At 37.8% G+C, this 16991-nt stretch overlaps 1 protein-coding gene across 15 annotated transcripts in view; it reads right to left on the bottom strand.

Moving 5' to 3' along the window:
• The window catches only part of STS (steroid sulfatase), a 113598-nt gene that overhangs the window by 89193 nt on the left and 7414 nt on the right, over window positions 1-16991 (bottom strand). For 4 of the 15 annotated variants that reach the window (XM_069770447.1, XM_069770445.1, XM_069770444.1 and 1 more), the window contains 2 exons: window positions 13562-13660; window positions 7297-7395 (listed from right to left, as the gene is read on the bottom strand). The exons of 4 other annotated variants lie outside the window; for them this stretch is intronic. In XM_069770447.1, coding sequence (XP_069626548.1) covers window positions 7297-7358 — 62 coding nt within the window. In that variant the 5' untranslated portion in view covers window positions 7359-7395; window positions 13562-13660. Of the gene's footprint in view, window positions 1-7296; window positions 7396-12200; window positions 12329-13561; window positions 13661-16991 lie in introns of those variants that run through there. 7 more of the 15 variants (XM_069770457.1, XM_069770454.1, XM_069770451.1 and 4 more) reach the window with 4 other exon arrangements.

Below are 16991 nucleotides of genomic sequence, written 5' to 3' on the forward strand. Positions count from 1 at the left end.
GGAGAACTGGGAGTGTCTGGGATGAAAGAGCTGAGGAGTTATGATTAAGACAGATGAAGAAAACTGATTGGAAATAGCCTGGGCAGATAAGACTTGGGACTGACACAAGTGAGAAGAGACCAGAATAGCAGGGATCAACAAACACAGACTGGGACTTCTGATTCCCAACCTTCATTATTGCCATTCTGTCAGAAAGTATAGGTGCAAAGAGGATTTTAACTCCTTTAGTGCTTGTTCACATACAGATAAAACACTAAGTAGATTAGCTGATTTTTACTGCTTAACGTACTCTTTATAACCCATTGACCTCACTTTGATGACAACAGTTCTGGTTTAGACTTCAGCTGGCACCATCTAAAGATCCCAGCCTTACCACTGTGGCAACAGACCATTCCCCGGTTTACTCCATGGGAAGCAATCTACTTCATTTCAGACATGGAAAACACATACACAACTTTTAAGACTAAAACACCAAATGCAGTTGTGCTTGGTGGGATGCATCTAACGCACGCTTCATCAAATTACCATACTAATGAAGCTGGGTAGCACCTGCCACAGTACAGACTTCTAATCTGTGCGAGAGATGTACCTTTATTCCCTGAAAGGATAAACAAGCGTGAATTGCTTCCCACGCCTTGCAAGAGAACAACTAACGTGCTGACCCCATAGCATAGGAACAACCTGCTGCCTTATCTCATGTTCCTATTCCACTGTTCAGACTACAAGGGTCTTAAGGCCCCTGGTAATAGGGATGTTGAAAGGGTGACGTATACGTTGGTGACATTATACAGAGTTGCATGGATGCTTGCAGGACCTGCACATTTATTTCATAGAATTACCGAGTGCCCTCAGTTTTGCTGTAGGCTTCGCATTGTCTGAATAAAACCTGGACATATATACTCCTGCCACTAACAAACTCATCATTTTAAAGGTACAAAGTTAGCTGGTTTTGCAAGTTTTACAAACAGCAGCTCCAAGGTTTAATTCAACTGGTACAAACAAAACATCCTGTGCTTTAATTAGAAGGTACGGAGCTATGAAGCATAGTCTTTTTCAATGTGTATGGGGTCTTTAGCCACTAATGAACAGAGCAAATTAATTTTCCTTTTACTGAGCAAAGTTACTGTGGGAAACCAGAGTAGTAGCTGTATTTTACTTTCCAGAATGAAAGAAATCTAAAAAATGAGTGAAATATCTTCAAAATTAACTGACTACATTTTATCTGAATTTTAAAGCAATTTCAAGTCTGTATAGAGACATCAGCAGGAAAACAACCTATTCACCAAAATACCTAGGAAAATTAATCACCTTGGTCAAACTTTATAATCTTCTGCTGTATATATGTTATACAGCCTTTTCATATAATATTTTAAATAAATCTACACAGCAAAGTTAACAATAGCTGTGCTCAATATCAACTGGATCACTGTCATTTGCAAAGTGGCTGAAAATCTTACTGTCTGGATCTATTCCTGCAGAAGTTAGCCTCATTTAGTACCTCCGTTTCTCATTTTGCAAATCAACAAAAAAAATGTTATTGAAAGATGCCTCTGATATAATATTGTTGGATACTCCTCCACTCTGAAGGAGTATCTGTAGACACTCTCACGCATTGGCCTGTTTGCCTCCACCTGATAACACGTCCCTGAAGTGGAATCAACAAGGAAACAGGAAAAAAAAATAATCCCAACAACTCCGATTTCTCTGGTGTACTCTCTCTGCAGCAGACTTTAATGCATCTGGAAAGGATGTGCTTGGAAAGCAAGAAAAATTGGATGGATGAAATTGAGTGGAATGGACAACAGCAAAGAAATTTGGAGGAGTAAAAAGGGAAGGACATGAGAAGAATGAAGCTCTGAGAATGCTGAGGCTCGTCTGTGTCACACCAGGGTTTTTAATGGTGAAAAGACAGGCATGTGCAGACCTAACATGAAAATGATTACACCAAATCAGATGAAGCTTCCACTAACCTAGTATTTAGTCTCCAACAGCAGCCAATCCAAATGCTTAAGGAAAGAATGTAAGAAACTTGGCAAGTATATTCTTTTACTAGTGCACCCTTCTAGCTTTTGGCAGTCAGCATTTAGGGTATTTTGGACAGGAGAGCACTGTACTCAATAGCTCTCCATGGATCTTTTTACCTTCATGAATTTGTTTTAGTCCATTTTGAATGAATTAACTTTGGTTTTGGTTTTTGGCATTGAACAAATTTGATTTTTTTTACTTCCACAAGATACTTTAGATGTTCCTGCAGTAGGGTTCAGCTTTGATGGCTTATGTTTTAGATTCAGGTGGAAACATTTTTCCTTAATTGCATGTAGGGCACATAAGGGCAATTTTTAATCTCTGCTTCACTTTCGCTGTGATATAATAGGACTAATAGTACCTTCTTTCTTCCCAAGGTGGCTGCTAAGTTGAATAGATTTGAGAAGTACCTAATTTCCTACAACAAGAGCCATGTAAGAATTTGGATTTCACACATGCTATTTCAAACTACAATACTTCAATCATTACATATGAACCTATATACATGCATAGATATGTAGATGTGTTGATACACACATCTCCACAAGTATGTGAGTGCATACACACACATATCCTACTTTTTCTACATATCTTCAAATTACACTTTGGGGATTCTAATACATATTTTCTATTTGTATTAAAAAAATTAAGTATAAATGTGTAAGAACAAATGGATGAAAACAAATAATAGCTATAATCCTCTCCTTGTTGGTATTTCAATGGATTTGCCAAACAGTTATTTTAAGTTTTAGTTTTCTGCATTAAAAAATGTTGGCAGGTCATACAGAAGCCAAAGACTTGTCTTTTCTCCACCATCACCCCTCAGGATAATTGGCTCAAGATATGACTAGTTGTTTCATCCTTACCCTGATTACTAGAGACACATGCATCTCTTACAAGAACAATAATATGAAACTCTTTCAAACCCCTCTTCCCAACTGAATTATCCCAGCATTTTTATTCAGTTTGATTAAGCAATTTATCTCTAAACTACTCTTTTAATGTAACAGAATCCTTTAAGAAAATGCTTAATATACTTTATCCTTGAAGGTATAGTATTTTCTGATGAAATAAGCAACATTTAAAGATATTCACCTCATTAAAAATGCTGTACTAGGCTTAGGTGGTATGCGCCAAAAAAAAAAAAAAAAAAAAAAAATTACCATGCCAGAAGTCCAAAAATTTCCCTAAGAGTCACAAAAATCACACTGTAAACAAACTAGAGGACAACCCTGCCCTCCATAAGATTCTGCAAAGGGAAAATTCCTCAGCTTCATGAGAAACAAAAAAGTTTTTAAATTGTAACAAATGGTAAAGTAATATTGTATACTATTAATAATTTTCTGATATCAGCTTAATATTTGTTCAAATCTCTCAATTAATTCCTCTCTTACAGTTAAGTCATATCTGTTGCATCTTTTATGTCATATGACTGCGAAAAGAGAAATAAAACCATACGCTTCTGGCCTGCTCCTGATGCTAATTCATTTAGACAAACATTACTTTGCATTTGCACCAAGCTAAGACAATGCAAAAAGCCAGTTACGGCATCCTAATTGATCACTGGTAACTCAATCTCAGTAATATGATTGCTCCTAATATTTATTTCTTATAGTGTAAACTCACTGTTTTTTAATGCTGATTTTTCATTATTTTGTTATTTCTCCTCCACGCTGGTAAGATACCTTCTCAGAATCCTCTCCAGCCCTCAGAGCCAGACGTGCTCCTCTGGTTTCCTCAGGTCCAGGCACATTTGATGTGCTTATTAGTTTGTGGGGGTTTTTTTCTGGAAAAGCTTAAGTGACACAGGAATCTTCCATCCTACCTATTGGTTAGGCACTTCAGATTTTCAGTGCCAGATTAGGATGACTATTTGTTTCCCAGGTTGGAACTGATTTGTGTTCAGCCATCTCACTGTATGGGCAAAGAGGGATGGGTCTGTCTGTATCTGTAAATTGATTATCTGTGTCCGTAAAAAAGCCAGAATGCTTTTCTGAAAAGTGCCATTAGATTTCAATATGCATCTTCAGGTAACTATGTACATAAATGAAAATCTGTATTTAATTTATTAAAAGTTGTCTCACTCTAAGACAGAAATTTCACTTAACATGAGCTGGGAAAAACACCAGAACAAATAACCATGTTTCTTGTTCAAGCATGATTAATTACTGGGTCTGAATCAAACAGTGATGAAGGCGCACAGCTTCCATCAGATATAGGTTCAATTTAGGTATCTTTTTAAAATGGTCTCTCAAGATTTTGCTAGTTTCATCTCAAGTAAATTACAGAACTTAACGGCATTCGTAAGAAATAATAAACATTATTTCTGGTAGTAAATTATAATGTGAATGGAAGATAAGCTTCTATTTTGTGATATAATGCCATTATTTTATTTGTAATAAAAAACCCCTGTATAATTACATACACATATTAGACTACACACTCTTTTCTATGATTCCTGTTTCACACTATTCCTTCTGTGAGTGAAATGCTCATTTGAAACTTAATTTTGAATATGTGCTCTGGTCAGCAATATAGTGAAAGAGAACCACAAGATAACCCAGGTAGTCATCCTATTTGTCAGTCATGCACCATCCTGAGACAGAAAAATCTTTTCATTTAAAAAACAAAAAGCAAGCTGATCATGAGTAACTAACTACTAGTGACTGTGTCACGTCATTTCCTGGAAACCAGAGACAAGTGTTCTAAACAATTAAAAGAAATCTTTCAGATTCAGTAATTGCACATTACTGAATTGCGTGAGCATGTATGAAGGATGCAACTCTGCTCTGTCTTTACAGTTCACCACTTCACATGGATTTTAGGTCTGTATCTCTCTGCATACATTTTGTGTTTAGCATAAACATATAATAAATTACTGTTAGATGTTGATGGAACAGAACGATTAGAGAGATGAGAAAGCTTCGTTTCTGAAATCCGTACCAACTTCAGTAAATATTACATGATGCTGACTGACAACATGTGTAAAGCTGTTGACATGCTATTACTAAGTATGTTTTAATGTGTATGCCTATTAGAATAAGAACTTTATAATGCTATATTAACCAATGTAACATGATGCTTACATACTTTGAGGGCTTAGCTAAACTCATCCATGATATCTAGCTTAATTAATAGTTTTGAAAGCTTTGAGTCAGGTTTTTTTTTTTAATATACCAGAGCTAGATGATGTGTGAAATGACTATTTTTGACACTGCCTTTTTCAAGAGTGTCAAACAGACAGGAGGAAGAAGATCTTGTGTGACTAAAACTTTGTACTTCTGTTTTTATGATAAGCAAGCAGATAAAGACTGTACAGCTCTGCAGGACTGTGAGTCTTACACAAGGAATTAACGGAAGAGTTTTGTTATGTCCATTTGAATTGCACCATCATATAAACCATAGCTTCATCTTGTTGACTGGTTACAGTCTCTTCACCTTCACCAAACTATAGCCGAACTGGTCTCTTCCAAGTTTCCAATCACATTCAAAGTAATGGTCCACAAAATGTTTAAAAAAGGAGAAAAAAAAAAAGTCTAATTACACATAACATCGGACTAAGCCACTGAACTCCACCAATACATTGCCTTCACAGGGGTAGTGCGCCGATGTGAAGGTTGGTATGTAAGTCCAGCTCTAAGTCTTTGGAGGGACAGTAAGACAAATGGCCAACCACTTAACAGTAGATTTTAATTTCATTCAATTTGAAAGCAGTTTCTAAGCCTTTTTCACTGAAATGATAGGTTTTAAATGCCTATCTGAGGAAAACATGAAACCTAACAGAAGAAAAAAAACCAAGCCTTAAAAACCCCCAAACCCCCATCTCTCTCCCCCGAGTTAATCACTGGCATCCCCTGGAGCCTGGCAAGATCAAAGCTTTGGATTTTATAACACAGTATTGCATTTTCCTCTATCTACAACCACTTTGACTAGAAAAGTGGTTTACCAGAGAAATTGCAGTGAAATGGCCAGTTAGTTTTTCTTTGCTACATGAAGCTAGCAAGCAGCAAATCAGTAAAATGATCCAGTACGTTATACTATTTCCAAAAGGATGTTTCATTTAAAGAGAGGTTGCATTTGCATTAATTTGTTCTCAAAGTGTGGGATTATTATTTTTAAAACAGCTCTATTGTTATTTATACTTGCATTATGGTAAAATTCAAGGGCTCTCAGTAGAGCTGACTGTACCAGATATAAAAATTGAGAAAAGGCTGCATTCAGCCAATATTAATTTTACCCACGTAGAAGTTAAATGCCTAGATGGCCCATATCAACTAGGCACTCATGGTCCAAACAAATCCATCTGCATTTATTCACCTTGAAGTTATGCATTTAGTCTGAGCTAATTATCTAGGCTTCCTCCCTAATTAATAGGAAGACACAGGCACCTTAAGAGGATGATTCATCTCTTCTTAAGATTGGTATAATGAAATGTTGGAAGTGATGCTCATGATCTTTTTCCACTAACTAGAAAGAGAACCTAAACATCTAGTTTAGCTAGATATATACAAAAGGATTAAAGTTACATGAAGTAAATCCCACCTTGATGGTGAATTGTCTGTGTGTGCTCAGCATAAACCATGGAAAAACAACTTTGTGTAATAAACCACCACTACGTTTTTTTCAGTTAGTACAACATGCTCTACCAACCTTACTGGCCTAACAGTTTGTAATTCCACTGAAATCTGAGAACTAGGGACAACTCTTCATGAGTTTTAGTTGCAAAATTTTGCTCCAAGGGATGCATGTAAGTATTTTTCCTTTCCCGACTGTGTAGCAATCTTCTCTTTCATTACTCTCAAACAAAAGATATTTGATATAAGAGTAATTACATCCAACAGCAAAGATTACTTTATGGGAACATTGGTAATTCTCTGATTGAAGTCAGCTATAGCCAACCCTGTGTTCAGGTTACGATCACCAGTCTGATCAGACAAATAAACTTTTTCTCTTACAGAGTTCTGACAGAATAGAAATTACATTCCCCACTGTTACTCAAGCCAGATGATATTGCAAGGAAGCTGTTGTGAGAGGTGACCAACCAAGAGACGGTGAGCTCAGCCTACTCCCTGTTGGCCTCTTCCCTAAGGGCTACACACACGCAAGGCAACCAAAACAGAACCTGTTACCTTCTTTCATGAGGTCCCCATCACAGAAGAAAAAACACTTTGGCTTCTGACATAAAACAAGAACAAGTCTGTCAACGTGCATGGTCACTGTCCAGAAATTCACACAGATAGTGTACATTTTGGTCATGTCACTGGAACGCACCTACTCACATGCGCAAGTATTGGACAAGTTCCCCTGACCCCCACCACACCGTGGGGACGCATTCATTCTCATCGTGGGACAGCGATGCCCATGCTTGTCCTGTCACATAAAGGGTAGGAGAAGAGAAAGTAATAGTGTGCTTATCACACAAGATAGATATACTCAGATCATTTGACTGAGGAAGAGGTACTGCGAGCAGCCCTCTTGTTTGTCCACAAGGAGCTGTTCAATCTGTCCCATTGCAGAGACTGAGAATGGCTGTATTTGAAGGTACGTAAACTAATCGAGAAGAAATGGTTGTGTCCGGACTATTGCTCATGTCCAACCTTTGTGTTCCTTCCCAGAAACACTATTGGAAAGAACACATATTAGAAAAACCATTAAGGTATAAGAAAAAAACACACCTCCCATGTTTCTCAAAACAAAATATCGCTTGTATCTGTATTCGGATTATCTGAGTTCACGGGGTTACTGAAACCACCACCACTTTTTCATGGTCATGTCTTGGCTGCGGGTGTCAGTGTGTCGGCGGGGGGGGGCCTCTGTGAGAAGGGACCGGGGTCTGCCCTGTGTCAAACAGAGTCACCTCCAGCCGACTCTGCAACGGACCCACCGCAGGACACAGCCAGACCCACGAGCCAAGATGGTGGCACCTTGGGGGACATATTTATGGGCAAAAAACACCGGGGAGGAAGGATCAGAGAGAAGGGCGACAGGAGGAGGGAACAACAAGGCCGGGGTGGCAGGAGGTGCTCCACACCGGAGCAGGTAGGTGCCCGAGGGGGCTGCGGCCCGAGGAGGGCCCACGCCAGAGGACAGGAAAAAAGCGAGCAACAAGGAGCGGCGGAGGGAAACGGCCGAACGCCGACGTCGTCCTCCCGTGGCACCCACTGCCTCGCGGAGGGGACCGAGCGCAGCCGGCGGCAGCAAGGCGGCGGGGGAGACGTCTGGAGCGAGGGTGTGAAGGGGGCACCACGACGGTGGAGGAGAGGAACCTGAAGGTGAGCTGGGGAAAGCGGGGAGAAAGGTGTTTTTCTGGCATGTTGAAGTGTTTGTCCTTTTTTGTTGTTTCCCAATACCCCAATCAGTAATTAAATATTTATGCTAGCTGGCCATAAATTAAGTTAAACTCCCCAAGTCGTTCTGCCCACAGCAGTACTTGGTAAGTGATTTCCCTGTCTTTATTTCAACCCATGAGTCTTCTCACTCTTGCTCCTCCTATTTTCTCCCCCATCTCAAGGGGAAGGGGGAAAGGGGAAGGGGGAAAGGGGAAGGGGGAAAGGGGAAGGGGGAAAGGGGAAGGGGGAAAGGGGAAGGGACTGTGTGGGTGCTTGGCTGTTAGCCAGGGCCAACCCACCACACTTAAAATGAAAAGGGATGAATGGATCCAATTGCAAATTACTTTCATCGATTACCACTAACCCAAAGTTTCTTTGCTGTGATCCAATCCATCCAGATTCTAAATGTGAGCCTTCTAGCAGGGATAGAAATGGAAAAGCTTTTTAAGTAAAAAACAATTCAGTTTGAGCTCAGCTGATTTACGGTGTTGCTGGTGTAAGCAGGAGGCTCACAAGACATTAAAGAATAGCTTCTCCTTCCTCTTCATTTGCACAAGTAAGAGACATTTAAAATAAGTAAGTGTAGCTGCTTATTGGAGACCAAACTCCTTCTCTACAGTTTTTAAAACAAAGGAAAAGGTTTTTTGTTACCTCTGTCATACAACTAATATTCAGGGAATGGTATGTCCTTAGTCTGCAAATAGCAATGAATATGTCTCATGAAAAATTGTTTGGAATTTTTTTGACAAAATCATTTCTAGTGGAAAAAAAAAGAAATTTTAAAGCAAAAAAAGTTTTTTAAAATGTCACAATTTCTAAATGAAATTGTTCTCCTTTACCTTTACACCTAGAAAAATAGCCTATTTAGCACTTATAAGGTGAAAGCAAATGACTTCCATTGTTCTTTTGGGCAGGGAGATATTTTTACTATGTTATTTTGAACAGGGTTAAAAGATTACCCCCCAAATCCCTCATTTTTTTTTTAAGACCTAATGCAAAATTAGAACAAAGATAATAGAATTATCCATTCATAATTTTTATTTTGCCCCAATTAACATGGTGAAAAAGAGCTTCAGAAATATATATATATATATTTATATATAAACAGTAAGGTGGTAAGCTATTTTCTAACCAGTGCTAATGCAGGGATACTCCACTAGCTTTAATCACTGTAAACCCTAAAAGTACAAAAGAGCTTTAAAATCAAATACAATTATTGGAAAACAGACTTGGAAACAAAAGACATGGATCATGAAATAAGGAGGTCTTACAAACCAGGAAAACATTTATCCTGGAAAGAACACTTGTACAACCAGGAAAAGAAGGATTATGAGCTGTGTAGTGGTTATGTAGCTGCCTGACTGCAAACTACATAGATCAGAATCTTCTAAAAAATGTGCAAGCCAAAGGGCAAAGACATTTACAAAGTAAGGCATATACATTAGCCAACCTTTTATCCCAATTCCAAAGATTTAATAATTTACTAATTTCAGTAAGTATACAAAGGAATAGCTGACTTACTTCCCCATCAAGAAAAAAAGTAAAAATAGAAATTGTGAATGTACTTAGCTTGGCAAATATTTGACGGACAGAATTTAAACATCATAGGATTGGGCAACAATTAGAATGAAAGTCTTAAAATGAAGGGTATCTGAAACAGCAAATAATTCTAAGACTAAAAATATCTGCCTACAATACAAGAAGAGGCTAGGCGGGTCCTTAGAGTCTGGCAGGAAAAAAGGGATCTTGAACAAAGTGTGTAGAAATGCATATATTGTATTACAGCAACACAGGAAAAACAGCAACATAACCCACAAAGTATCCAGGTTCCTTCTGCCCTGTGTGAGTAGAAAACTCTTGCTCCTTCCCTCCCCTTCCCCTTCTTTTGTCTAGTTCATTCTTTCTCTCTTTCATAGGGACTCTAGGAAACTTGTAAATTTTTGCTGTTAAATCAGAACACAATCCCTTCACACACAGGAGCTAAGAGGCAAAATCCCAACATGAGAAAATGAATGAAAATTATCATTAGCTCAAGACTATAGTAATTCACTTCATTTTCACCTTATTTTGTATGACATTTTGTCCTGGTTTCAGTTGGGATAGAGTTAATTGTCTTCCTAGTAGCTGGTATAGTGTTGTGTTTTGGATTTAGTATGAGAAGAATGTTGATAACACACTGATGTTTTCAGGTGTTGCTAAGCAGTGTTTAGACTAAGTCAAGGATTTTTCAGCTTCTCCTGCACAGCCAGCAAGAAGGCTGGAGGGGCACAAGAAGTTGGCACAGGACACAGCCAGGACAGCTGACCCAAACTGGCCAATGGGGTATTCCATACCATGTGACGTCATGCCCAGTATATAAACTGGGGGGAGTTGGCTGGGGGTGGATCACTGCTCAGGAACTGTCTGGGCATCAGTCAGCAAGTAGAGTAATTGCATTGTGCATCACTTGTTTTGTATATTCCAATTCTTTTATTATTATTATTGTCATTTTATTACTGTTATTATTATCATTATTATTATTTTCTTCCTTTCTGTCCTATTAAACTGTTCTTATCTCAACCCATGAGTTTTACTTTTTTTTTTTTTGATTCTCTCCCTCATCCCACTCAGTGGGGGGTAAGTGAGCAAGCAGCCGCATGGTGCTTAGTTGCTGGGTGGGGTTAAACCACAACACATTTCAAGAGCATAAATAAATATAAAAAGTATTCCAAAAAGGCATCTTGCTGTACACATTTTCTTGTGGTACACCCATATTAACCTCCTTTTAGCATTTGAACAGTTTCTCAATAATAGCTCTGGGGTCTCATTATCTTTTGGCCTGGACTGGAGCATGCTGCAAGTATGTTTGAAACGACTAACATGCTTTTTCAATCATACCAGATTGTCTTTAAACAAGTTTTTAAGAAAGGGCATTTTCCTTCACTCTGTGCCTTTAGCTATGACACAACCTTATGTTTTTAAAGGATGGATTCTCTTCATTAGTAAAAAAGAACATACCACTCCCTCTGTCCAACATGCATTTTTCAGGGCTAATACTTTACTGCTGTTACTAGACAACATATCCAGTTGTCTATTATAATAACTTATATGAACTGGAGACGTGATGCTTCTTACAAAGCTAAGATTAACTTTTATAAATGACTAATCCATGTCAACAGCTTCTAATTTTCTTTATCATAGCTGCCAGTTCTGTCAGCAGTGCAGAATATAAACGTTACCCCAAAAAAAGACGAAGAAGAGGATAAAGAAGCCTTCTAGTTTACTGACTTTGACTTCTAATGAAATAAATTTTGCAACACTAGAGATTCCTGCAGAAAGCACGTTTGCATACAAAACCATACAACCACCAATCTGGCTAGTTTAAGACAATGTCAGAGGAAAACAGGTCTGTCTGAGCTCTGTGCCCTAAAAGATTTCCTTATGAGTACGGCTGATCAACTGATTCTTTAGCATGGTAGAAAAAAGATGAGGCCACTTTTACACCATTACCTCTAAATTTAAAACCTTTGTCCAGGATATAAAAAAATCCAGTATCCCTATCTTTGTGAACTTGAAGCACTTCAAACTTTTATGTTCACAGCTCCGAGTGCCATAGCCACAATTCTTGTTAAGAACTTAACAATCCATCTCAAATGTCTTGTCTTCCTCCCACCCCTTTTCTCACCCTCAACTAATTTTATTTCATTCCTCCTCATCCCCAAATTTCCTCTCATTCAATCAAGAAGCCACCCCACAAACTCTTCTGCAATTCTAATCTTTCTAAACCGTGTCCTACCCTATTCCAAACCCCTTCCTACTCAAAAATCCCATATTAATGTGCCATCGATCCAAACTCAGACCGAATACCTCTTTGATGCAGCTCCTCGATGCCTCCAATTCTGCTTGCCCAGGTACTCCTATTATGACTACCACTCTACCATTAATACTCTTGATGCTGCTGCGTCTCTGCTTGCCTCCTCCACAACTCCTCTCCCCACACATACGTTCTTCCACCAGCAAGCAGTATATAGTGCTCCCTATTGGCTACCGTGGCTCTCCTGGTTTTAAGACAGCCTCAGCTGCTGGTCTGACAGGGATTTAACACCTAGATACAGGTCTGCACTTACTGAAATCCACCTAGAGAGAACCCTAAGGGCAGAAGAGAAAATTTGTTTACGAGTAAACAGGATGTATGGAATCTATATTATTAACGAGTCATTACAAAACTGCATAGCAAGCAGTATGCGGGGTCAGATTCTGTTCAACACTTGTTTTGGTTAAATAGGCTTCTCCTCTTTCATCTTCCTCCTTCTCGTCTCAGCATGGTTGCCCAAATGTAGTCTTTCTGTATAAGCCTGGCAGATACAACCTATTCAGAAGTGATGATTTCTTCCTTATCCTTTGTCTTTCTCTATGATTCCTTGCCATACTATCTCAGTGATACCTCTTACAGATAGTGGCCCTTCAGTAGCTGTGTTTACCCCCAGTTAGCAGGTTGGATGTGTATGAGATTACAAAGGAAGATATAAGATTTATTAATACCATTTAAACAGTTACAGTTAAGTCTTGCAGGTTTCCACCTTTGAATCAAACAGATTTTGTCAGATTACATACACTGCACGTAAACCAGTCACTTCAAAACTACAAGCTTATTTCAGAACCTAACGCCCTCCAAAACTATTTAAGAATTCATTTCCATCTGATTCCCGAAACAGAGTCCGTAATCAAAATTACATACACTTTTAACATTACTTTTTAAACAACCAGAGCTTAAGTGGTAAGAGAAAAACCACCATTGCACAGCTGGAAAATGTTCTAGTTCACAAACACCCTCCTTTCTTTTTTGTTCAAAATGCTTTCACAATTCAAGTAAAACTTACACCTTTTTAACCCACTGCAGGCAGAGAATGTTCTACTCTACTGCAATACTTAAGAATGAAGTGCATTTTGTTACAAAATAATTTGCCACTACAGCTGACAGTATCTTACAGACAAGAGTAGACAGTATTAGCATAATTCTTTTTCTTTCTTATATAAAATACATTGTATTAAGGTTAATGAGGAAAAGACAACACTGCATATGTTATTACTTCTCAAAATTGCTAATTTCCTGTTATGAAGAACTTGCTTTGAGCTGTGAAAGAATATGAACTCCAACTACATATAACCTCAATGTTTACAATGAAACTATATAAATGACAAACTTTGGGGCAGGAGGGGCATTCTACCTTGCAGCACGGAATTGTGTCAGTTTCTGCCTCTAGTTTTCAAACAAGATGGCTGCACACTTATTACTGGTGAATGGGTACAAAGTCCAGTCACGTGAACTGAAACAGAAAGGTATAGGGGAAGAGAGAAGGACAACACTGCAAAAGGCAACTTCTTTTTATCACCGACAATATTTCTTAATAAGACAGTACCTTCACTAGTAGGAAATAATCTCAACATGTTTTCATAATGCATATATACACATGCCTAACAAAGACACTTGTTTTTGTTTGTTGCTGAAGTTCTGTTAGGCTTTTCAAATGCTAGTGACTTTGGATCATATTTTTGGAAAACAAGGGCAGTGCCAAAATCTCAGGTACATTTCTGCCTTCTGTACACATGGTAAGGGCTCCTGCGCAATATCTACATAGCAACTTCTGAGAAACTGCATTAAAACACCTTTTTAAGCATCATTTAAGATCAGTGTTCTTCAAACTTTTCCACTGGATGCACAGAACTATTTAGAGATTCTCTCTCTATAAACACTGTACACCATAGCCCATCCTGGTTTGCTCATTATGCATTCCCCTAGAAACTGTATGTGCTCCCAGAAAATCACTGCTCCCAGGAGGTCCAAGGACCCTAATATGAAAAATAATTCATTAAACCTTGAAAAGTGCCAGCCAGTTTATGTATTATCCTCCTCCCTCCACCCCAATTTATGTATTTTTCACCAGGAAACTTGATCAGGAAGAGAAAGATGCATGTCCAAAGATGTGTGACAACTGATGCCAACGAAACTTAACAGAATCCAAGCCTTACATCTTAAATATAAAATGTTACTTTTTTTCCAGGCAAAATATTGAAGCTAACAATGACTGGGAGAAATCAAATTGAACCAATGTTTTTGAACAGCTGTCTAAATGCAAAGTTTAAATTATGTTTTTTCTGTGGTTCAAGAAACTGATCAGTACAGCTTGTTCACAGCTTTTCTCCTGCATTTTTCCTCCTTCTACTTTAAAATAACTTTGTACTGTAACAACTTTGAAACAATTTTAAATTGCCAACCTTTGCTCTGTCTCAAATACAAACAAGAAATGCTAGCTCTATCTTAAACCTTTGAAAAACTCTGCATCTATTGTCTTGCAGTTGTTGAAAGCATTAACAAGTGAAAAAAAAGACAATTTTAAAAAATCTTGTCAACCTCCCCAAAATAAATAACCACTAGTTTTTAATCTCTTTGATTATCATATTTTTAGATAAATCATATTGTAGAAGGTACTGAGAAAAAAATCCTTCATATAGGCATAAACAGTATGAGATACAACAGATGAGATGCAACATCCATTCGCAAAACAAAAATATTTGTACTTCACTAAGTTTCTTGTGTACATACACTGCAACTCTTCAGAAATGTAGAATATTTACTTACAATAAATTTTATTAAAACCGATTATTACTAACCAACATTAACTCAAAAACTTGTAATCATGTAAATTAGAAGAAAGTAGCGATAAAACAAGGACGCCAAAATATAGATGGATTAAAGGAAAAGACAACTTGTCTGTGCTAATTAACATGATAATTCAAGGTGTTTCATGCAGAAAACCAAAATGCAGTGTAAAAAAGAGCTATTCATTCTAACTAAAACACTATGCAAAAAACTATGATGAGTTAATGAGCAAAAAAGCAAACATCCTCCTCCTCTCCTATCCAAATCTGAGCACTGAATGAAGACTGAACTGAGGGTTTTTCTTTGTTTGGTTTTCTTCTCCACGTTTGATTAGAAATCACTAAAGGGTCCTAAAGTGACAATTACTCAGTGACTTCAAAGCATAAGTAGGACAGAAAACTGAAATGCTAACAGGGAGGCTGCATTTAGGCTATGGTAAATAGGGTACTCTGTTACCCAGTAATGTATTCTCCAATGATATGGAACAGATCTGTGTTGTTTAATGGATTATACTTATCTGCTTTGATCAATAGGTGTTTTGGCGGTTTGTTTTTTTCCCACATGGATATGAACACAGAGTCCAACTTTGTTTTTTTCTTTCATAATTTGTTAGAAACACTGTTTTTTAAGATACTTTGGTCTTCTGGTCACCAAGTGGGAGACAGTAACTACTCATTTATATATGAACATTCATGTGTATACCAGAGTTCAATTCATCGAATTGGTAAAGGAAATTATTTTTTAAATAGAGTTTGGGAAGAAAAGGAGACAGAAGGCTGCATGGCTGAATTTACTGGAGTCTAGTGGAAGGGCAGAGCTGCAGTGAGGCAGACCTTTTGTCTCTGTTCATCAAAACATCTCTGCCAAAGCTTTAGAAGTTTATAATCGAACTTAATCACACCACTAATTGTTCATCTACCAGGTACAGTACATACATCCTTGTAAAAACAAAACATGATACTCTGCTGTGTTAGCCTGGCTGAATGCTGGGGCACATCTAAATGCTTATGCTTCCACATAAACCTGCTAATACAAACTTGTATTTAACAGGGATTCAAATGAAATACACTGGTTACAGAGCTAAAAATAGAACAAAAGATATTAACTTCTCTTATCATAGTAAAACCCAAGAAACTTAGCTAATTTCAGAACATGTTTTTGAAAGTTACACATATCCAGAATTAAAAGATACAGCCCTGTTGTTCCTAGGGACTTTATACAAATTGGATTATTGGATGTTAAGAGGATATTTATTCTGCAACAACTGAAGAAAAAAGATGTTCACTGAAAAAACTTCACTGAAAAAAGATGCTTAAACTTGATTCATTCTTTGGCTTAGTCCAAAAACACCAGTGACAAGCTTCACTCTAAAAATTCTGTAGCCGTGTAGTTATCCTGAAGGATGTAGGAGAATCATTGTATGAACTTGTGAAATCTGTGGATTGCAGAGGACTTTGTGCAGTTCTGAGGAAGTCACAATGGCTTTTATTTATGGAACTCAGTGACTAATGATTCTGATGATTTGTGTTGGGTTTTTTTCACAGTTGTGCTTAACTTTAGTTAAGAGTTACATACAGGAGTTTAGCTGGAAGAACGTATGGGCTATGCCATGTAAGACTAAAGATCCAGATTTTCTAGTTGTTGTAGCCATAGTTTCTGATTATCAAATAATACTTGTCTAAGTTACCTCAAGAGACAAACAGAACAGGATCTTTCTTTAAAGATGGGCTTGAACAGACACGAAATATTTATTTCATTGGATCTACTAGATAATGTAGTTTATTATATTTCCTGGATGTGATGAAGACAGAAAAAGCAAATGAATATGCAGGTCCCCACCCTTTGTCAGGTCCTTCAAAAAGCAACAATCATCCAGCTAAATATATTAAAGATTGCAAGTGGACAAGGGTTTACGTATTTCCACCAACTTTAAAAAGCTTTAGTGCAGACACCACCCCAGAAGACACTGGTGGAGATTCAGTGACAAGAGTGACATA

This window comes from Haliaeetus albicilla, chromosome 25 (assembly GCF_947461875.1).
Source record: "Haliaeetus albicilla chromosome 25, bHalAlb1.1, whole genome shotgun sequence".
In the NCBI taxonomy this organism is placed as follows: domain Eukaryota; kingdom Metazoa; phylum Chordata; class Aves; order Accipitriformes; family Accipitridae; genus Haliaeetus; species Haliaeetus albicilla.